At 40.4% G+C, this 17,120-nt stretch overlaps 1 protein-coding gene across 2 annotated transcripts; it reads right to left on the minus strand.

Moving 5' to 3' along the window:
- Positions 1–1,727: 1,727 nt before the first annotated feature.
- On the minus strand, positions 1,728–16,074 carry ANGPTL5 (angiopoietin like 5). Of its 2 annotated transcripts, none has more exons than XM_033146172.1 (8): positions 15,960–16,074; positions 12,737–12,884; positions 11,174–11,277; positions 10,309–10,402; positions 9,549–9,649; positions 4,999–5,119; positions 3,611–3,796; positions 1,728–2,066 (listed from the first exon to the last, which is right to left on the minus strand). In XM_033146172.1, exons 1-8 carry the CDS (start codon positions 16,047–16,049, stop codon positions 1,756–1,758), a joined length of 1,155 nt encoding a protein of 384 aa, XP_033002063.1. In that variant the 5' UTR covers positions 16,050–16,074; the 3' UTR covers positions 1,728–1,755. The 2 variants fall into 2 exon arrangements, with proteins under 2 accessions (XP_033002063.1, XP_033002062.1); XM_033146171.1 differs by lacking the exon at positions 15,960–16,074 and adding an exon at positions 15,076–15,601.
- Positions 16,075–17,120: the final 1,046 nt, after the last annotated feature.

Raw genomic sequence — 17,120 nt, forward strand, 5'->3', positions numbered from 1 at the left:
GGTTTGAGACCCATCTGCTACCCTCACCTGGTTTAGCCGGCCAGCTAAAGCCGTTTCAGAGGGTGTGTCCGCTGTCTCATGCTGACAGCTTCTAAGAGCCGCAGGTGAGAGCTGAGTAGCAGGGTGGGGACCAAGGGTGGACAAGCTACTCCTGAAGGAGCACAGTGTGTTCCCCACCAGAGGTATTACCCCTCCGTTAACACCCAATATCCACAGAGAAAATCAGGAAATTTCCCCACAAATTTTTGCTCAAACGTGGGTTGTGTGACTCAACACTGCCCAGAGAGAAGCAATGGGAACATATGCTATATTACTTTATTATTATTATTATTATTATTATTATTACTAAGATTTCCACAAAACAGAAGTTCCAAACACAAAAAACCATATATATATATTTTAAAGAAAGACATTGGGAACAATGTTAATATTCCTTTCTGCTGGAAAACATTCAATCAAACCACAGCAAGTTGTTTTATACTTCAGAAAATAATGATGTGAAAAGCAAGTCCTATCATTTTGCATAATTATATAAAATAACAGCGTGGTGGCTTAGCACTGTGTATGAACCCTATCAGTGCTCCTAACTTCAATGATTTTTTTTTAAACCCCATCTGTTTTATTCATATATCTTGGGGGCGAAAATTCTAAATAAATTGGTGGTACCTTTTGGAAGATAAGAGACATAATTTTATAGATATAAGCAAGTACCTGAGCATTTTAAACAATGAAATAATATTCATGTTCTGTGTGCCCATTTTAGCCATATATCTTTGAAAAGTAAGTCCTTCAGAAATCTTTGAGAAGGAAATTTTATGATGCACAATAAAAAATACTCTCCACCACCCTTAAGTGATTCCTTTTTATTTTCTTTCCAGAAGAGAGAAATAGCCTTATTGGTTTCCTTTCCCAGGGCTCAAATTAGCCCCAAAGGGGCCAATTAAAGCACATTTCCTATTATCTGAGTCTATCTGGCACAATGGTAAAACAAGTGTGGTACCAGCAAACAGATTTCTTTTCTGTGAATAAATATGCATGTACCTGATATGCCATCTCAGAAGAAAAGCAGCTTCTTCCCAACTCACACCTCAGTGTTGCCTCACTGCCTGGGAGAAACAGGCACATATCACTCTTCAATGGGTAAGATTCCTGGAGTTATCCCTTTCCAAATCAGATCCCCAAATTCAAGCAGTCATGCTTGGATATACCAAGAACACAGGAAGCCACATTATAACCCAGTCAGGGCACTGGTCCATGCCGTTCAGTATTGTCTAAACTTCCAGGCAGTAGCTCTCCAGGGTTTCAGACAGAGAGGCTTTTCCAGCCCCACCTGAGATGGCAAGGATTGAACAGGGGACCTTCTGCATGCAAAGCAGATGCTCTCCTCCTTCCTACCCCTTTCTTCTAACCTTTCCCCTTAGGATGACTCATTCTAAAGATAAAGAAGGCTCAATTGGCAACGCCGACCAAGCTGGAATTGTAGAGATCAATGTTTAAGGCATCACGATTTGTGAGATGAAAGTGTTAATGCAACAAGCAAATAATGGCATCCAGGTATTTAGTGAAAATATTAGAAATGAAGCTACAACATAGTGGGATTATAATTATGTTGTGCTGGAAAGTGCTGTTGCAAAGTAAGGTGTGCAAAATGCCTCTAACATTTCTAGAAATGGATTGCTAAACTAAAACTTTGCGTGCTACAGTCTGAAATGAGCTACCAGACAGCCTAATTTCAGAAAGTCACGCATTGTTCCATTATTTGAAATATGTTCTTCTGATTTTCATTGAAACCGATCTAATTTTGACAGGTTTGTCATTCACTGTCCAGGTTTCCCACCGAATCCCTGTTGCCAGCATCCTCCTTGTGACCCGGTGAACACCATTGAGATTTGCAAGACCGCACTGGCTGAACCACCAGCCTGTTTTCTCACTAAAGTTACTGCAGCTCTTCACAGGCTGCTCCTGGAGAGAGCAGGCTGGATTGCAGCCATCATTGTCCATATCAAATGTACTAAAAGGTAACGTGTTCTGGTTGTCTTGTTTTCTGTATCCCCGAAATGCATCACCTAAATTATAGGAACAAAAAAAATAGGGGAAAGTAATTAAACGCATCTGAATTAAGCATTTAACAGTGCAGGTCCTGACTAACTTGGGCCCTACATACTTACTAGCTGGTAACCATGCTTCTGAATACCAATTGCTGGAAACTGCAGGTGGGCAGAGTGCTGTTGTGCTCAGGTCCTGCTTGTGGGTTTCTCAATGGGGCATCTGGTTGGCCACTGTGATGCTGGACTAGATGGGCCACTGGCCCGGTCCAGAACACTCTTGATGATCTTGAGTTACGCTCTTACATAAATTGTCATTCTCCTGCACTTCTTCTGCACATCACAGATTCAGGCAGAGGATGGGAAACAGTCTCTGCTAATCTATATTACACTTAAATAGACACAATAGGAAGTGCTTCATTCATGAATTGCTCCTAGCAGCAATATTTGGAAGCAGATTTATAGGGCAACTTTCTTTTCTGTGGCCTGTTGAATTATCTAACACTGACTTTTACTTCTGCTGTGAGCCAAGTAGGTGTGATGTCACCAAAAAGCTCTTCATGCCTATGAAACACCTACCTAATACTCTTCTACTGGAGGACTCCCACAGCCTAAGCAGGAATTTCTTCCAGAATTCACACACTACCTTTGTAGTCTGAGCTGGCTTTCTGTGACTAAGTATCAAAATATACATAGCTTGACTTTGACTGCCTCATCTTGTTTGCTCTAGTCTCCCAGCAGTACCTATGGCATCTAGACTGGCCAAAAAACATCATCAGTGGAGTCTTTAACAAAGACTTTAAGTAAACCCTTCACTTGCCTTGAAATCATTCTGCCTGTTAACCAAACTGTGTGTAAAGGTTTTGACTCAGATTATTCTGAAATAGCTGGCCTTACCACCTAGCTCCGTGCTATCAGTAAAATCTCAGTTATCTTTTCCTCTAAGAAACAAACAAGGGATTAGTAATGGTGGCTGAGTCCTAGTTTTAGCAACTGCTTGCAACAATCTTTGGCCTATATTAGCTTTCCACAACCTGGCACCCTATAAATGCTAACTCCCATCAGCCCCAGCCACGTGGCCAACGATCAGCAGGAATGATGAAAGTTGTAGTCCAAAACATCTGGATAACGTCTGGTTGGCAAAGGCAGTCCTACATTATGGATGCTCACAATTGTGTATATACACACGTAGTCTTACATTACTAGAAAGACATACAGTAAACTGGGGGTTCTCATGCAATCCCTTCCAGTGTCCCCAGTGTTGATTAAATTATTCCCTTCCCAGATTTACACACCATCTCTCAGCAAAAGGCTCCCAAGGCAGTTCACATAAGCAGCCATAATGTGTAATATGGAAGCTGAAGTACCTTGGCCATGACAACGTTGGTGATCTCAGAGCTTGGAAAATGTGCCTCTGAAATCATGATATTTGCTCCAGTCAAGACACAGGAGCTCCTGGCAGATGCTCTATAGTTTATTGTCTATTTGTGGAATTGCCACCCTATTTTCACATTTGCAGAGCCTATCATTTTAAAGCTAGACCGCTCCTCCCGTCCGAGTCTTACCGGCATTTCCAGAGTAACGTCCTAAATGTATTTTAAAAGAGCAAGCTTCATCCTCTAACCAAAAACTGTCATAAGATGCATATGCATACGTGTCATCTTCAGCCTCCAAGCCCACATAAAGCATGAAGCTGGCTGTTTTCTGGTTTGCTATGTGGAAAATATTTCGGAGGCCGAGCCAAAATTCCCCTGTAAACAGAATTAAAATTAAACTCTAAAAGAACAGAAGTGAAGATTTATTCCCCCCCCCCTCACACACACCTTCAATCTGTTTGCTATTAATCCTGAACCAGTTAAAGGAAGCTATATTTAATTACTGATTTATACCCCGGCTTTTTCCTCTGACACAGACTCAAGGCAGCTTACAGATAAAAATGAGAACTGCTAAAAACACAGAAAAAACTATTATTAAAACAATCATTAAAAACAATTATATATTGATAGAATTAAACTAGCTACATAATCAATCTGATCTATTTAGTTTTTCTACCATAACAAAACAATGATCTGAAACTTCACGTATAGGTTCAGCTGAATATCAATCTGCTCCCTCAGTCACCCCAGAAGTGGGAAATGCTCAATACATGCAGTGGGAAATATCAGTGTATTGTGATTGATATTTTTCCATTAGAATGCTCTGCCCTTGGAGGCCAATGGATCCATTGAGTTTCTAGGCAGCTTGGGGGGATTTTCTAGATACGACAGGCATTCCCCACTTCCCACAGGTATACAGCTCAGGACCTCTACTCTTATTAACTCTCAGACATGTTTGGTTTCTATTCCTCTCACTGTGCAGATATTATGTAGGATTGGTTCATCACATGCCTGTGTTATGCATTCCAGCACCGACTGTTGGAATCACGGGAGCGGATGTTTACTGTACTCTGTTTCCGTTTGTTTTTGCTTTCACTTCTGACTTCTCTCCGAGGAAGACCAGAGAGAGGACACATGTTTTCTTTTGTTTTGCCTTATGCTTAATAAAAGAGCTTCATGCTCACAACCCCAGCCTAGCTCTGACTGCGTTTTATCTCTGCTAGACTCTGGATGTGTGCTAAATGTCTCCAAGATATGAATCACTATAAATCATTGGGGAAGGCTGTTGGAACTCCCTAGAGCTGCACGCTGATGGGAGGGGCAGGCTGGAAACATTCCTGTTGTTTGCCTGGGGGTCGTCCATGCCCCCGGCCGACCCAATAAGATGAATCTACTTCACATGGTTGTTGAAAGGATAAAATGGGAAGGGGACAACCATGTGTGTCACCTTGAGCTCCTTGGAGGAAAGGGGGGGTATAAATATAATAACAAAAATAAACATGGATACACCAGATTTGTATGTCCCTAGCTGGGCTGGAGTAACTAGGAAATGGCCCTAACAAATAACAAATTGCTACCTTCAAGGTCACCAAATCCATTCAAATAGTCAGACCATGTCCTTTGAAATTCAACGAGCCCCTCAGTTCTCTTCTGGATCACTGTCCAGCCCCCTCCTCGAAAATCCATCTCACACAATACCTGAAACGTATATAGATGATGATGGTGAAATCTTTCTGTAAAGAAGCTGGCAAATCCCCCCCCCCCCGCCGCCGCTGCCACCAAATTAAGCAAACACTAACATTTGTACACAATATGGATTTCTACAAATATTGGCTTTCAGTTTTCCACAGTGAGTTCAGTAATTCTTCTCATTTTCCCTTCCCTGTAAAGAGATCTTGGAAAAATTATTGGAAATAATTTGTTCAAGCTAGGTGCAGCAATGTTAAAAACACAGGACACCTAAAAAAATTGTAAGAAAGGAAATAGGTTTTCTGAAGCTTGCAGGGGTTGCAACTTTGGCATGCATATCTGGGGCTTGGAGTCAAATTATTAGTCAATGAGTGTATAGATTCAAAGCTAATTCCTTTATTTTCTTTTTTTAGGTGTCCTCTGTCGATAACATTGTTATAGTTATATATAAATGGAGCAAGGGTATTTTAAGAGTGTGTGAGATAAAGAGAAAGAGAGATGTTTGGACCAAATCCAGCCCTCTCCCAAACAGCTTAGTGGGTGGGATATCAGCTTTTGCAAAGGTGCACAGTCCTGATAACTAAACCAACTAGAAATGAGGGACATACATGTGGCACCCATTTGTGTATGCTGTTTCCAATTGAATTACATGCACTCTCCATGTGAATGGCCTCTAGCAGGCAACTGCTTTTCCTTTTTTGCAAGTTAACTTCTATTCAAGAGTGAGCCATCAGACTTTTCTGCACCTCTCCCGTCTCTGTTCTGAAGTGTCTTCATCTGGCAAACTCCGAAGTTCAAAATCCTTTATTTTCAGTTTTAACCTCCTCCTTAGTTGCTACACATCCTATAACCATGTTTTTCCATTAGTTCTTGATCTCTGGCCAGTGTCATAAGCAAACATTTTTACTTATTTGATGACTTCAACTTCTGTAGACATTGGCAGTCATTCCTAAACACTGGAAAGGTTTTTATTTTTTTTAAAGGAAATATGGAAGCTAATTATCTTAGTTATTTCAAAAGTATCCTCCAGTGCATGCTGAACTATTTCATGATTTATATATTTAACTCCTGCAAGCACAAAATTGAAGTAAGGATTAAAAAAAAAAAACCACCATGGGAATGATAATGTCAATATTAAGCATTTTCTTTTCAGGCCACAATGTTAAACTGAATCGGGGGTGAGGAACTAAGCCTAGGGGCCAGATGTGGCACTCCTCTTAGACTAAGCCCTCTTCTTATCCACACCCACTCTTCCCAGGCCATGCCCTTTATCATCTCTGTTCACACCCTCCTTGAATGTTTTTCCTGGCTGTAATGTGTCCTTGTAGTCCAATACTGCCTCTTGCTTCTCTGGATGGAAGATAAAGGGATGTGTGTATATATATGTGTGTAAAACTAGTCTACTGTACCAAAGTAAAATTTACATTTGTTGCTCTGTCCACTTTTGCTTCTTGAATGCAACACACCTACAAGGTTAGGAGGGAGTAAGACTGGTTTGACAACCTGTCACTCACTCAACATGTCCTGACTACAGCCTGGGTGGCAAAGCAAGGGGTGTGGGGATGAGCTCCCCACTTCTCCCCACCTTGCTTGCTTCCAGAACACCCACAATGGCAACATCACCAACATCAGGGCACCATAATTTGCTCTATGATGCAGTTGTGAGAGAAGAACTCTGCCCCCCCCCGACAGCTCCTAGAGGACTATCTTAGTATCTGCTTCAAAAAGTTTTAGATAGGTTGTGACTAGGGATGGAGGAGAAATTTGATTCAGTATGCATTTAAACCCAAATCTACCAAATTTGCACTTTCTGAAATAATATGTGAATCAAAACACAGCTATCATTCAAAATTTGCATTTATCCGAATTTTGCAATTCAGCCAAGCAATGTGAACCAAAAAAATATATGAATATTGTAACTATAGTGTGCATCTGATTGACATCCTATGCTCTTTTAAAATGAGGGGTTTTGCGGGGGTTATTGGGTTGTTGCTTTTATTTTGATTATGTATTTTGTGGTTTTATATTTTGAATTTATTCAGTGAACCACTGAAAAATAACATACTAAAATACATTGCTTACAAAAATGTGTACATTAGTCAAAACTGAATATAAATGTTAGGAGAAATACACACTAAAAAGCTAAATTTAAGATTGGAAAAATGAGAAACTGAGAGAACCAGAATTGACAGAACCTTCCATCCCCGATTGTGACACTGTCACTACAATGGCCAAGGGAAAGAGACCACCCCTGTTCTTGTGGCAGGACTTTCTTTCCAACCTGCCCTTTATAGTGCCAGGTTTATATCAATGAGAAGTTAGCTAGAGTTTATGTAAAGAGACCTTTCAAAAGTTTGGTTAATTGTGAGTTCTGAATAATAGTTGTAATTCTGCAAGTACTCCTTTAGCCTGTAAACACTTGCCCACCATTTATTCCTTGTGTTCTCGCTACACAGTCCTCCGATTAAAGATCTGGAGTGCACAATCAAAAGCACATTTTCTTAAGTCTTTATTAGTCACACAAGGCTGATCTAGCAAAAGCAACGATCCAAAGACTGATCCCAAGAGGGAGCGTTTGTTTGGCAGGTCAGTTCAGATCTCTGGAACAGTTTTCTGTGCACTGCTGTGACTGCATTCTTGGTTTTCAAAATCATAGTGCAGCTAAGAAGCAAAGCCCCATGTTAAACCCTTTTTTCTCTCTCCCATAGGGGTTGAGGAGAAATTTGATTCTGTTAATTCACAATTTCCAAAATGCTATGAGAAGTGAAACACGTTATCCTTCAAAATCTGCACCTCTTATAGAAGTGAAACACGTTATCCTTCAAAATCTGCACCTCTTAGAATTTTGCAATGCAGTTCTCCTGCCAAGTAATCTGTACAAAAATTCATATGTGCATATAAATGCATATATAAGTGAAAACAAAATACAAAAACACATATTAAGGGAAATTGCTTTGCAAAAATGTGTATATTAGTCAAAGCTGCAGACAAAAATGTGTATATCATCAGAAATCCACACTAAAATGCTGGTGAATTTCCATGAGAACTTTTTTGGGGGGAGGGGGATGAAAAAACTGATGTGGAAATGTGGAGAATTTAAGAATGGAAAAATGAAACTGAAACTGACATGTTTATCCATCCTGAGGGTGTTAATGCAGCCTTGGCAGCTACTTTGTCTTTACTGTTAAAGTGTCATATATAAAATATGTCACATTGGTATTTATTATTTTTTCTTGTCGACTACACAAAAGAAGAGACAGAGCTTCATGCTGTGACAAATGGGTGTTCTGTCTTGTTGGCATTTGTAAATGAATTCAGCGTTTTCTTACAAGCATCACTAGTATTTCATTTACTGTTATTCTGCAATTCAGTGAAAGATCAGCAAGCTTATATCAAACACAGTTAAATAATTAAGCCCCCTCAATTTCGAAGAGACTAGTTTACACAATGCATTTCTTGCTCACATAAGCAGACCTAGTCTTCCCCAATATATATTTGTGTGGGGAAATGAGATAGGGTCATACAGTAAGAGGCTGGAGTTCTGTGGCAGAACACCTGCTTTGCTTGCAAAAGTTCAATCCTGCACATCTCCAGGAAGGACTTGGAAAGACTCCTGTCTGAAACCCTGCAGAACCGATACCAACTGGGTAGTCACTCAGGACTGAACTACATGGACAAATGATTCAGTGTAAGTCAGTTCCCTGTGGGGGAGCATCAGAGGAAGTCAAAGATTGCTCCTTGGGGTAGTTGTGTGCCCCTATATCTGCTCTTCCACCTACTGCTAGTGATAGCGCTGAGCCCTTGGAACACTGCTCAAAGAAAAACAAGTTGGCATAATTAATGAGCTGTCAGTCTCACAAGGTAAGCTTTTCATATGTAGGAAAGCGGCAGTTCTCCCTTCGCCCAGGCTAAACCATGATGCTCAAATGGTACAGCCATCTAAGCTTCCCAAGAGCCGTAGTCTCTCAGGGTGTTTGCTAGCTGGGAAAAATTACAAGCGAAAGGATTGCCTAAGAATTCAACGACTGCTGGTGTGCTAGGATTACACCCCAAAATTATTATACTCAATGGCAACATTGCTCTTCTTTCCTATGAGAGTTGAACCACACCTGCTAGTTTTTAGTTTGGAAAAAAGGGTACTTGAAATGCCTACGAAAAATAGTGAATCAGCCACATTGTACTCATCTGCTTTCCAATGTTTCATGCTACGGTCAGTACATTTCAGTGACTATGTTTCCTCTCCTCTAAGTTACAGTACTTCCAGTTGAACAAACTGACCCCCCCCCCCCAATATCAGATTTAAAATATTGGCACTTGGCGGCAGCTTGGAAAGTGTTAAAACCACTGCTAAAGCGACAGGGACTGCTTTAATGCAGCCATAAGAAGAGGTGGGAAACAACAATCTAAGCAAACAGTAAAAATGAAAAATCTGTATTACCTCAAAGGGATAACTTGATCCTTCTGGATGGATTATGTAGAGACCGCTTGGAGTTTTTGTAACAGAGCCAATGGTATCTTTAATATCGCTGCAATCCAAACCTGGCAGACAACATTACCAGAGGAAGTTCAGGTTCAACTTTGTAAAAAGGAAACAGAGTTAACCTTTTCTCTAACGGTCACTTTCCCCCTGAACTGCCTCCCTCTGGCTTTGACTCCCTGCCAAGGTTTCGGACCCTGTGAATATAAACAAGAACATGGAACGCAGGCTTCTAGGCAAAGTGACAGGTAGGTAAAGGTTAAGCATGCACACACATACACACACACATTAGTTGCACCTGATTGCAGCGCAACATGTCTTTTGACCCATAGATTATTGTACCATTCCAAAGAATTAGTTTACCCACATTTGAGCATAATGTAGCTGTTAATCCGCATTTCCCCATTTGCATTAGACTTGAGTAGTCCACATTGGCATGTATTTGAATACAAGGAGCAACTTCTGTCTTTCCCCTTCATATCCAATCAGATGGGTGACAAAGAAAAAATAATTTATTACTTCTTAAAAAAAAACCTCTCAAAGCAGCTTACAAAAAGAATACAACAATGAAATGATCAATAGACACTTTTGTTTTTGCAAAATCAGTAATGGCAAACCACTCCCCCACCCCCAATCTTTCTTATTTGTACCACTGCCTTACCAGGAGGGGTGATGGAGCAGGAAGAGAAACGGAAAAAGTCAGGAAGCAAAAAGTATTTACCGTGAGACTGAACAGCTCGATGAGGAAATACATCAATTGGTTTTCTAGATAGTTCTGTGTTTAAAAGCATAACCCGGCTCATCAGTTCATTGACCTGTGTGATCACAAGAAAAACCTTAAACCATTCTTAATATTCAGGGGAGCCCAGCATTGCCTTCTTTTCTTTTACTCATAACCTTGAAACAAACATTAACATGGCATGCAATTCAGCCCAAATTAGGTACTTCTACAACCCCAAGAAAAATTACTAAATGGGGCTTAATTTTGAGCAAATATACTGAATATACTGGGTAAATATACTGTACTGTAAATATACATCTGGTGGCACACCCCATTGATTTTGGTCAATTAAGCATGTTTTATGTAGAGCAATCCTAAGAAAAACGTCTCAGAAAGAAGTAACACTGAGCCCAGCAGGAGTTAAAAATTAAGCTGACGACAATAGCCTAAGTATCTCCTAGTAAAATCAGTATGACTGAAGAATGCTTAACTTTGGCTAGCTCATACACATGGTTGATAATTCATATTTTTAAGAATACAGCTGCCATTTTCCACCTATTCACTGACTCATTCAGAATAAATCTGAGGAGGGTCCTACATAAAAAGCTAACAATATATTTGCTGACCTTAATGGCTCCCTCATATCTACACAAAATGGTGTTTGTAGCACTGTAAGAAATCAGTAGTTTCTTCCCAATGCAGAAAACAATAACCAAATACTTGCTGCTGCAAGACAAACTGTTTTTATGAAATGCGCTCACTATATTTGTAAACTGGATTTTGACATTTAGTTCAGCTGAATTAAGATCATTCAGTAGAATTAGTCCTGTACAGAAAGAAATTCATTCTGCAAATAATAACATACCTGATCAGAAAGATAATCGAGAGAAGACTGGTGATCATCCATCATGTTCCGTATCATCTTCTTGGTACTTCTTGCATATTCAACTAGAGAATTCTGCAAGTTCCCTTTAAGCAAACAGACCGTCAGTCATTTAAAAAGTTACTGAAATAATGCAATGACACATAGCAGAGCTTTCTTCAGCAATTAGCGTTGTGTGGTAATATTTCAAGCAAGGTAAAAGCCTGACTACATGTGATGCTAACAATTGTGATGCTAACTATCTGTGTGATTAGCAATCAGGTTGTTGGTTTCTTTTTAATTAAATGCCAGGCACAGGGGACAAACAGCAATCAGCACTGCAGTGCTGGGGCAGGTTTAAGCCTTCCCTCCCCACCTGTGGACTTCCTAAAACTCGCTGCAATAGTAATTAACAGTAGGTTGGAAGTCCCATTCACATCAGTGGGAACTTTCCTCTTTCTAATGATAATGGTGGCATGAGGACATTTACTAAGATCACAGCTAGGGAGAGAAGCCTCAAATCCCCTCTCCTTGCACACGGTGAAGTTGAAAACAATCTCTGCTTCTCCATGTTTGTTTCTTTGTTTTCTAAGCCAACAAGATTACTTAGCACTTCGTTAGCGTCACACACAGTTAGGCCCTAAATCGGCTTCTTTGTAAAAGTGGGATTTAGATGATTTGTGGGTTTGAATCAAATTGCTTAGTGTCTTAAGGTGCTGGGAGTGGCACATTGGAGAGATGATGATACCTCAGTACCTCAGTATCTCCAGTTCAAAGGATTGCAATAAGCAGGGCTAAGAAAGTCATCTGTCAGGATAACCTGAAGAACTACTGCCAAATCAAGTTCTGGGTTTTGCTACTGATATTTAAATCCTAAACAACTGGGATCAGGGTACCTAGCAGTCCCAGTATGGACCAAGGCAATCGTTAAGAACAGGCATAGGCAAACTCGGCCCTCCAGATGTTTTGGGACTACAACTCCCATCATCCCTAGCTAACAGGACCAGTGGTCAGGGATGATGGGAGTTGTAGTCCCAAAATATCTGGAGGGCTGAGTTTGGGGGTGCCTGGTTAAGAATTTTCAAAAATCCATAACCAGTGGATTGCCACTTAGCAACAACATGGAAGTAGGCATTCTCAGTGTAGCACCCACGCTCTGAAATGCCTTCCCTCAGGTTACTCATGAGGTGGAGATAGTAATGATCTTTAACCAATGCTTTAAAATGTGTATGTTCAGTTTCCCTGAACTCAGACCCTTAGTTTTAAATTTTTAGTTTTGCACTCTGCTCAGTTTTAATTGTGATTTACACTTATGTTGTATTTTTATCTTATTTTTATCTACTTTTTAGGAAGCTTTGTTGAGTGTTGTTGCATTTTAATTGCATTTACGTAAATTTCTTAATATAGTAAAAATAGGTAAGTAGTATATTTATTTTTAATAAATAAACTTAACATACAGTGAGTGAAATACAAATAAGTTCAATATCGCATCATTTTAGCAATATCCCAAGTTTGCTTACAACAGTGAATGAAAGGGAAGAGTTTCTAAAATACAAAAGTACATACTACATATGTAATGTTTTTCTTCTCTTAACACTTTAGCTTGAAAATCACATGGCACATGACATTTTTTCTTCTCCTGCGGATTCTCTGAAGATTTATTTTTTGTTCCTGGACTGGCTGCCTCTTCCACAGTGGTTGTGGCAAAAGTACCCTGGAATACCAAACAGAAGGTGTGTGGGGGGGAGAGATCTGTACAGAATGTAGAAAGAACAGGCTCTTGATTATGAAGAATTTTAAAAGATGGCAAATATTTTCATCTCAGAATAAGATGGTTCAGAAGATGTGAAATCTAGGCTGTTAAGTGGGGCAGCGTAGAGGAGCACATGGTGCCAAAAAGCTGCACTGGCTGCCAGTGTTACCAAGCCAAATTCAGGGTGATATATACTGACTAAAGTACTGTCACATTTATGCTTATTTAATATGTGATTAGCTTAGAAAAGAGCCAGCAAATCTCTGCAGCGGTTACATAATTGGGTATTACCCAGTTTGACCCGGGTGATTTCCAGGAATATGTAGCTCAGCCACAGAGCACAAGGTGTAATACAGTACCCCTTGAAGAAGTACCAGTAAAAAAGGGGGCTTTTTCCTCCTCACTGAATGATGAGAAAAACCACAACCAACCCTCAGATGTTGAATTAAGGGTACAGAGCTTAAAAGCACAGGGTGTGACTTTTCAGTCACAGGGCTGTATGGCCAGTACCTTCCAGTTTACAAATTAAATGCTGATGTTTTATATGCTTCCATTTTAGCATAAAAACGAGAAGTTAAGAGAAAGGTTTTAAAAATGGAAATACTGAACTGTTGAACTTCCTGAAGCAAGGAAGAAAATGCCATTGGCTTTCCAAATATTTCCTTCAAATTCCTCTCCTTCCCCATATAAAGAAATATTCTGTTAGCACAGCTCATAGTTTTGATTAGACTGTATTCTTTGCGGCTCTCCTACAGCAATACGGTACTTATTTATTGCTTTAAGGTCACAATCCTAAACACTCTAGGGAGTAAGCTCTATTGAACATAGTGGGACTTACTTGTGAATAAACATATGTACTAAGCATGTTTGTTTGACTTTTTCTATAGACATAGAAACATAGAGAACCTATAAAGTTGCCTTATACTGAGTTAGCCCATTGTTCTACATAGCTTAGTATTGTCTCACAGTGACTAACAGCTCTCCAGAATTTCAGGCTTGGTTTTTCCCCTCAGTGCTGCCTAGAGGTGACAGGGACCTTTTGAGACCTTTTGTATACAAGGTATGAACAAACTGAGCTACAGCTCTTTCCCACAGTATCTTCCCCTTCTGGCAGGAGCAACATCATAAGAATACTGTAAAGCAATTACTAAGGGCAAAGAGCTGTAAGCAGCCAACTATCCAGATTTTAAACAGAGTATTAAGTAATTAGAGAACTGAGATGAGAATGATTCTCAAGAAATTGCCTTACAATGCAATCCTATTATACATGTATACTCAGAAGTAACTTGCATTAAGTGAAATGGGGCTTACTCCCAGGTAAGTGGGTACAGTGGTACCTCGGTTTAAGAACTTAATTCGTTCTGGAGGTCCGTTCTTAACCTGAAACTGTTCTTAACCTGAAGCACCACTTTAGTTAATGGGACCTCCCGCTGCCGCTGCGCCGCCAGAGCACAATTTCTGTTCTTATCCTGAAGCAAAGTTCTTAACCTGAAGCGTTATTTCTGGGTTACCTGAAGCGTATGTAACCTGAGGTACCACCATATAAGATTTTAGCATCAATTACAAACCGACCCTCAACAAAATAGCAATAACATAACCAGATGTTGGTTAAGTAACCTAGAGCTTTAGGATATTTCACACACACACACACAGCCAGAAACATTGTAACACTGAAATGTAATCCTCTCTTAAAAATGTTTTTCAAAACTTCCTACACAAACCCATTGAGAACCTCTAGATGTATTGCAATAGAATGCCCCGTGACACAAGTAAAATAAAAACAAATGATGTTATTTTGTATTTACAGTAGTGTATGTGTGTTTAGAAAACGATCCAAAAATTGCAAAGGCCATTTACTATTTGTGAAGAGGTATGCCTCCAAGTTCAACTTTTATTAATGACCTGATAAAAAGCCATGCCTTCACAGATGTTAATGTCAAAACTCTGTAACTTTAGTAAAGACTTCAGTCTAGCTTTTCAACTAGGCAAGCAACTGCATTTGCTATGTTAGTTGCATTAATATAGTTTCAGCAAGGTCTTTTCAATAGAAACACAACTGCTCTCTATAGACACACAATAGCCCTCCGAAGCAAAAACATGTTGAAAGCAGGATTTCCTTAATCTTATCAAGGCAATACATTGCAAACCTTACCATTGCAGAACATGGCTTGACATTACCAAACACAGTATCAGCCCCAATGAAAAATATATTTAGGAAGATCAGAGAGGATGCACTGAGATGGATCATCTCTGAGTTGAAGAAATGAAAAGGTTTCGAAGAATTTCAAACTGCCTTGGAAAAGACTGTCCACTAACTGATGAAGTCTTGAGTTAAGAATTCAGGAATGTGTACAGCATAAACATTAGCCAGAAAACCAACCCTTTTATGCCCGGACTTCAGAAAACTTACACAAAATTTTATGTAACCCATGTCTGCTTTAATCCAAGAAATTGTAAATCATAAAATCATTTGATCCTAAAAGCAAATATTGCTGACATAAAGCAGTTGCTACTTAATTAAGATCTGAAAATAACTGTTCTTGGAGGGTTGGATCAGCGCCAATTCTGCAGGACGAAGTGCAGGGCTCCTTTTTTATATGGCTTGCCAGTGTCATCAGATCTTTGCCCAGGTCATAGCATCTAGCCACCTGGAGCAAACCACATTGAAAGGTGTTTCTGGAGACTCCCACACCGAAAACGGCTTGCCAGCAAGCCCACCCTCCCCCTCCACCATTCCTCTCTTCATCTCTTCTTCACACTATCTGAAGTGCTACAGATCTTCCTCCCCTCTACCTTCTCTACGTTCCATCCTCGTACATGCTCAGGTCTTCCTCTTTCCCTTTCTCCATGCTGTTTTAAGAAGTGTAGAGAGAAAGAGAAGGCTGCGAGGAAAAATTCAGCCCACAGGATGCCAGCTACCAATCCCTGTTCTTGGGGAGAAAACAGAACAAAATCCTAACTACTGATTTCAGACTCTGACCATCTGGAAATAATATCAGCTTGCACTAACTCACAGGAACAAGAAACACCACTGACCTCAATAAGAAATGGCTTAGGTCCATGGTACCTCAAGGCAGCCTTCACCAACCTGATGCCCTCCAGATGTCTTGGGACTGCAGCGCCCATCAGCCAGCACCAGCACTCATGCTGGCTGGGGCTTATGGGAGTTGTAGTCCAAAACTTCTGGACGGCTCCAGGCTGATGAAGGCTGCCTTTACAGAGGCTCAATGAGGGTGGGGACGTCTTGCCCACCCACAGTCACACCTGAGAGCCAGTGTATCAGTGGTTAGTCTTAAACTAAGACCCGGAAGAGACCAGGGTTTAAATCCCCACTCCTCCATGAAGTTCACTGGGTGAACCTTGGGCCAGTCGCTGCCTCCCAGCCTAACCACCTAACAGGTTTGCTGTGGGGATTAAATGAACAGGGAGAATACAAATTGATGGGACCGCAAACCCAACCCCCTCCAAGGCAGGAATCTCAGCAAACAACTGCCCTTTTTTAGTTTAGGCAGGTTTTTGCCTTACTAAGTTGGAGACTATTACTGTATTAAACCCCCACTCCCTTTGGTAATATCATATTTCTGCAATACGTATTACTGTACCTTGCAGGTTTTCACTTAGAATCACAGAATTGTAGAGTTGGAAGGGACCCCTGAGGGTCATCTAGTCCAACGCACAAGTAAGCTGCCCTGGAGTACTAGGACAGTATGTATAAATATAAAAACGTGGTGGCATAGCCAAGAAAATCAAGAAAAATACTTAACTAACTGAGGTTCTGCCCCCCTAACATGAAGCCTGCCCCTCCCCAACATAAATCCTGGTTACACCCATGTATATAAATGTGACAATGGTATACGTACATGTATTTATTTATTTTTACACACACACACACACACACACACAGGAAGGGTAGGGGCCAGTCAAGCCTTACCTGATTTATTATTAAAAATTATTCCATGGCTAGCTGATTGATTGCATTTATATATCCCTCCCTTTTCTAAGGATTACAAGGTGGCATACCTGGTTTTCTCTCCCTGTACTTTTAATCCCCACAGCAACCCTATATATCAGCCTAACCTCACCTGAGGTGGTTAGGCTCATTGCTTTTTTCTGGGGGTACGCAGGGTACCCCTAAACATTTTGTGAATCTTTGTACTTTTGTCCATTTACTGTATTTATTTTTCCCGATTTGAACTG

This window comes from Lacerta agilis, chromosome 4 (assembly GCF_009819535.1).
Source record: "Lacerta agilis isolate rLacAgi1 chromosome 4, rLacAgi1.pri, whole genome shotgun sequence".
Lineage (NCBI taxonomy): Eukaryota > Metazoa > Chordata > Lepidosauria > Squamata > Lacertidae > Lacerta > Lacerta agilis.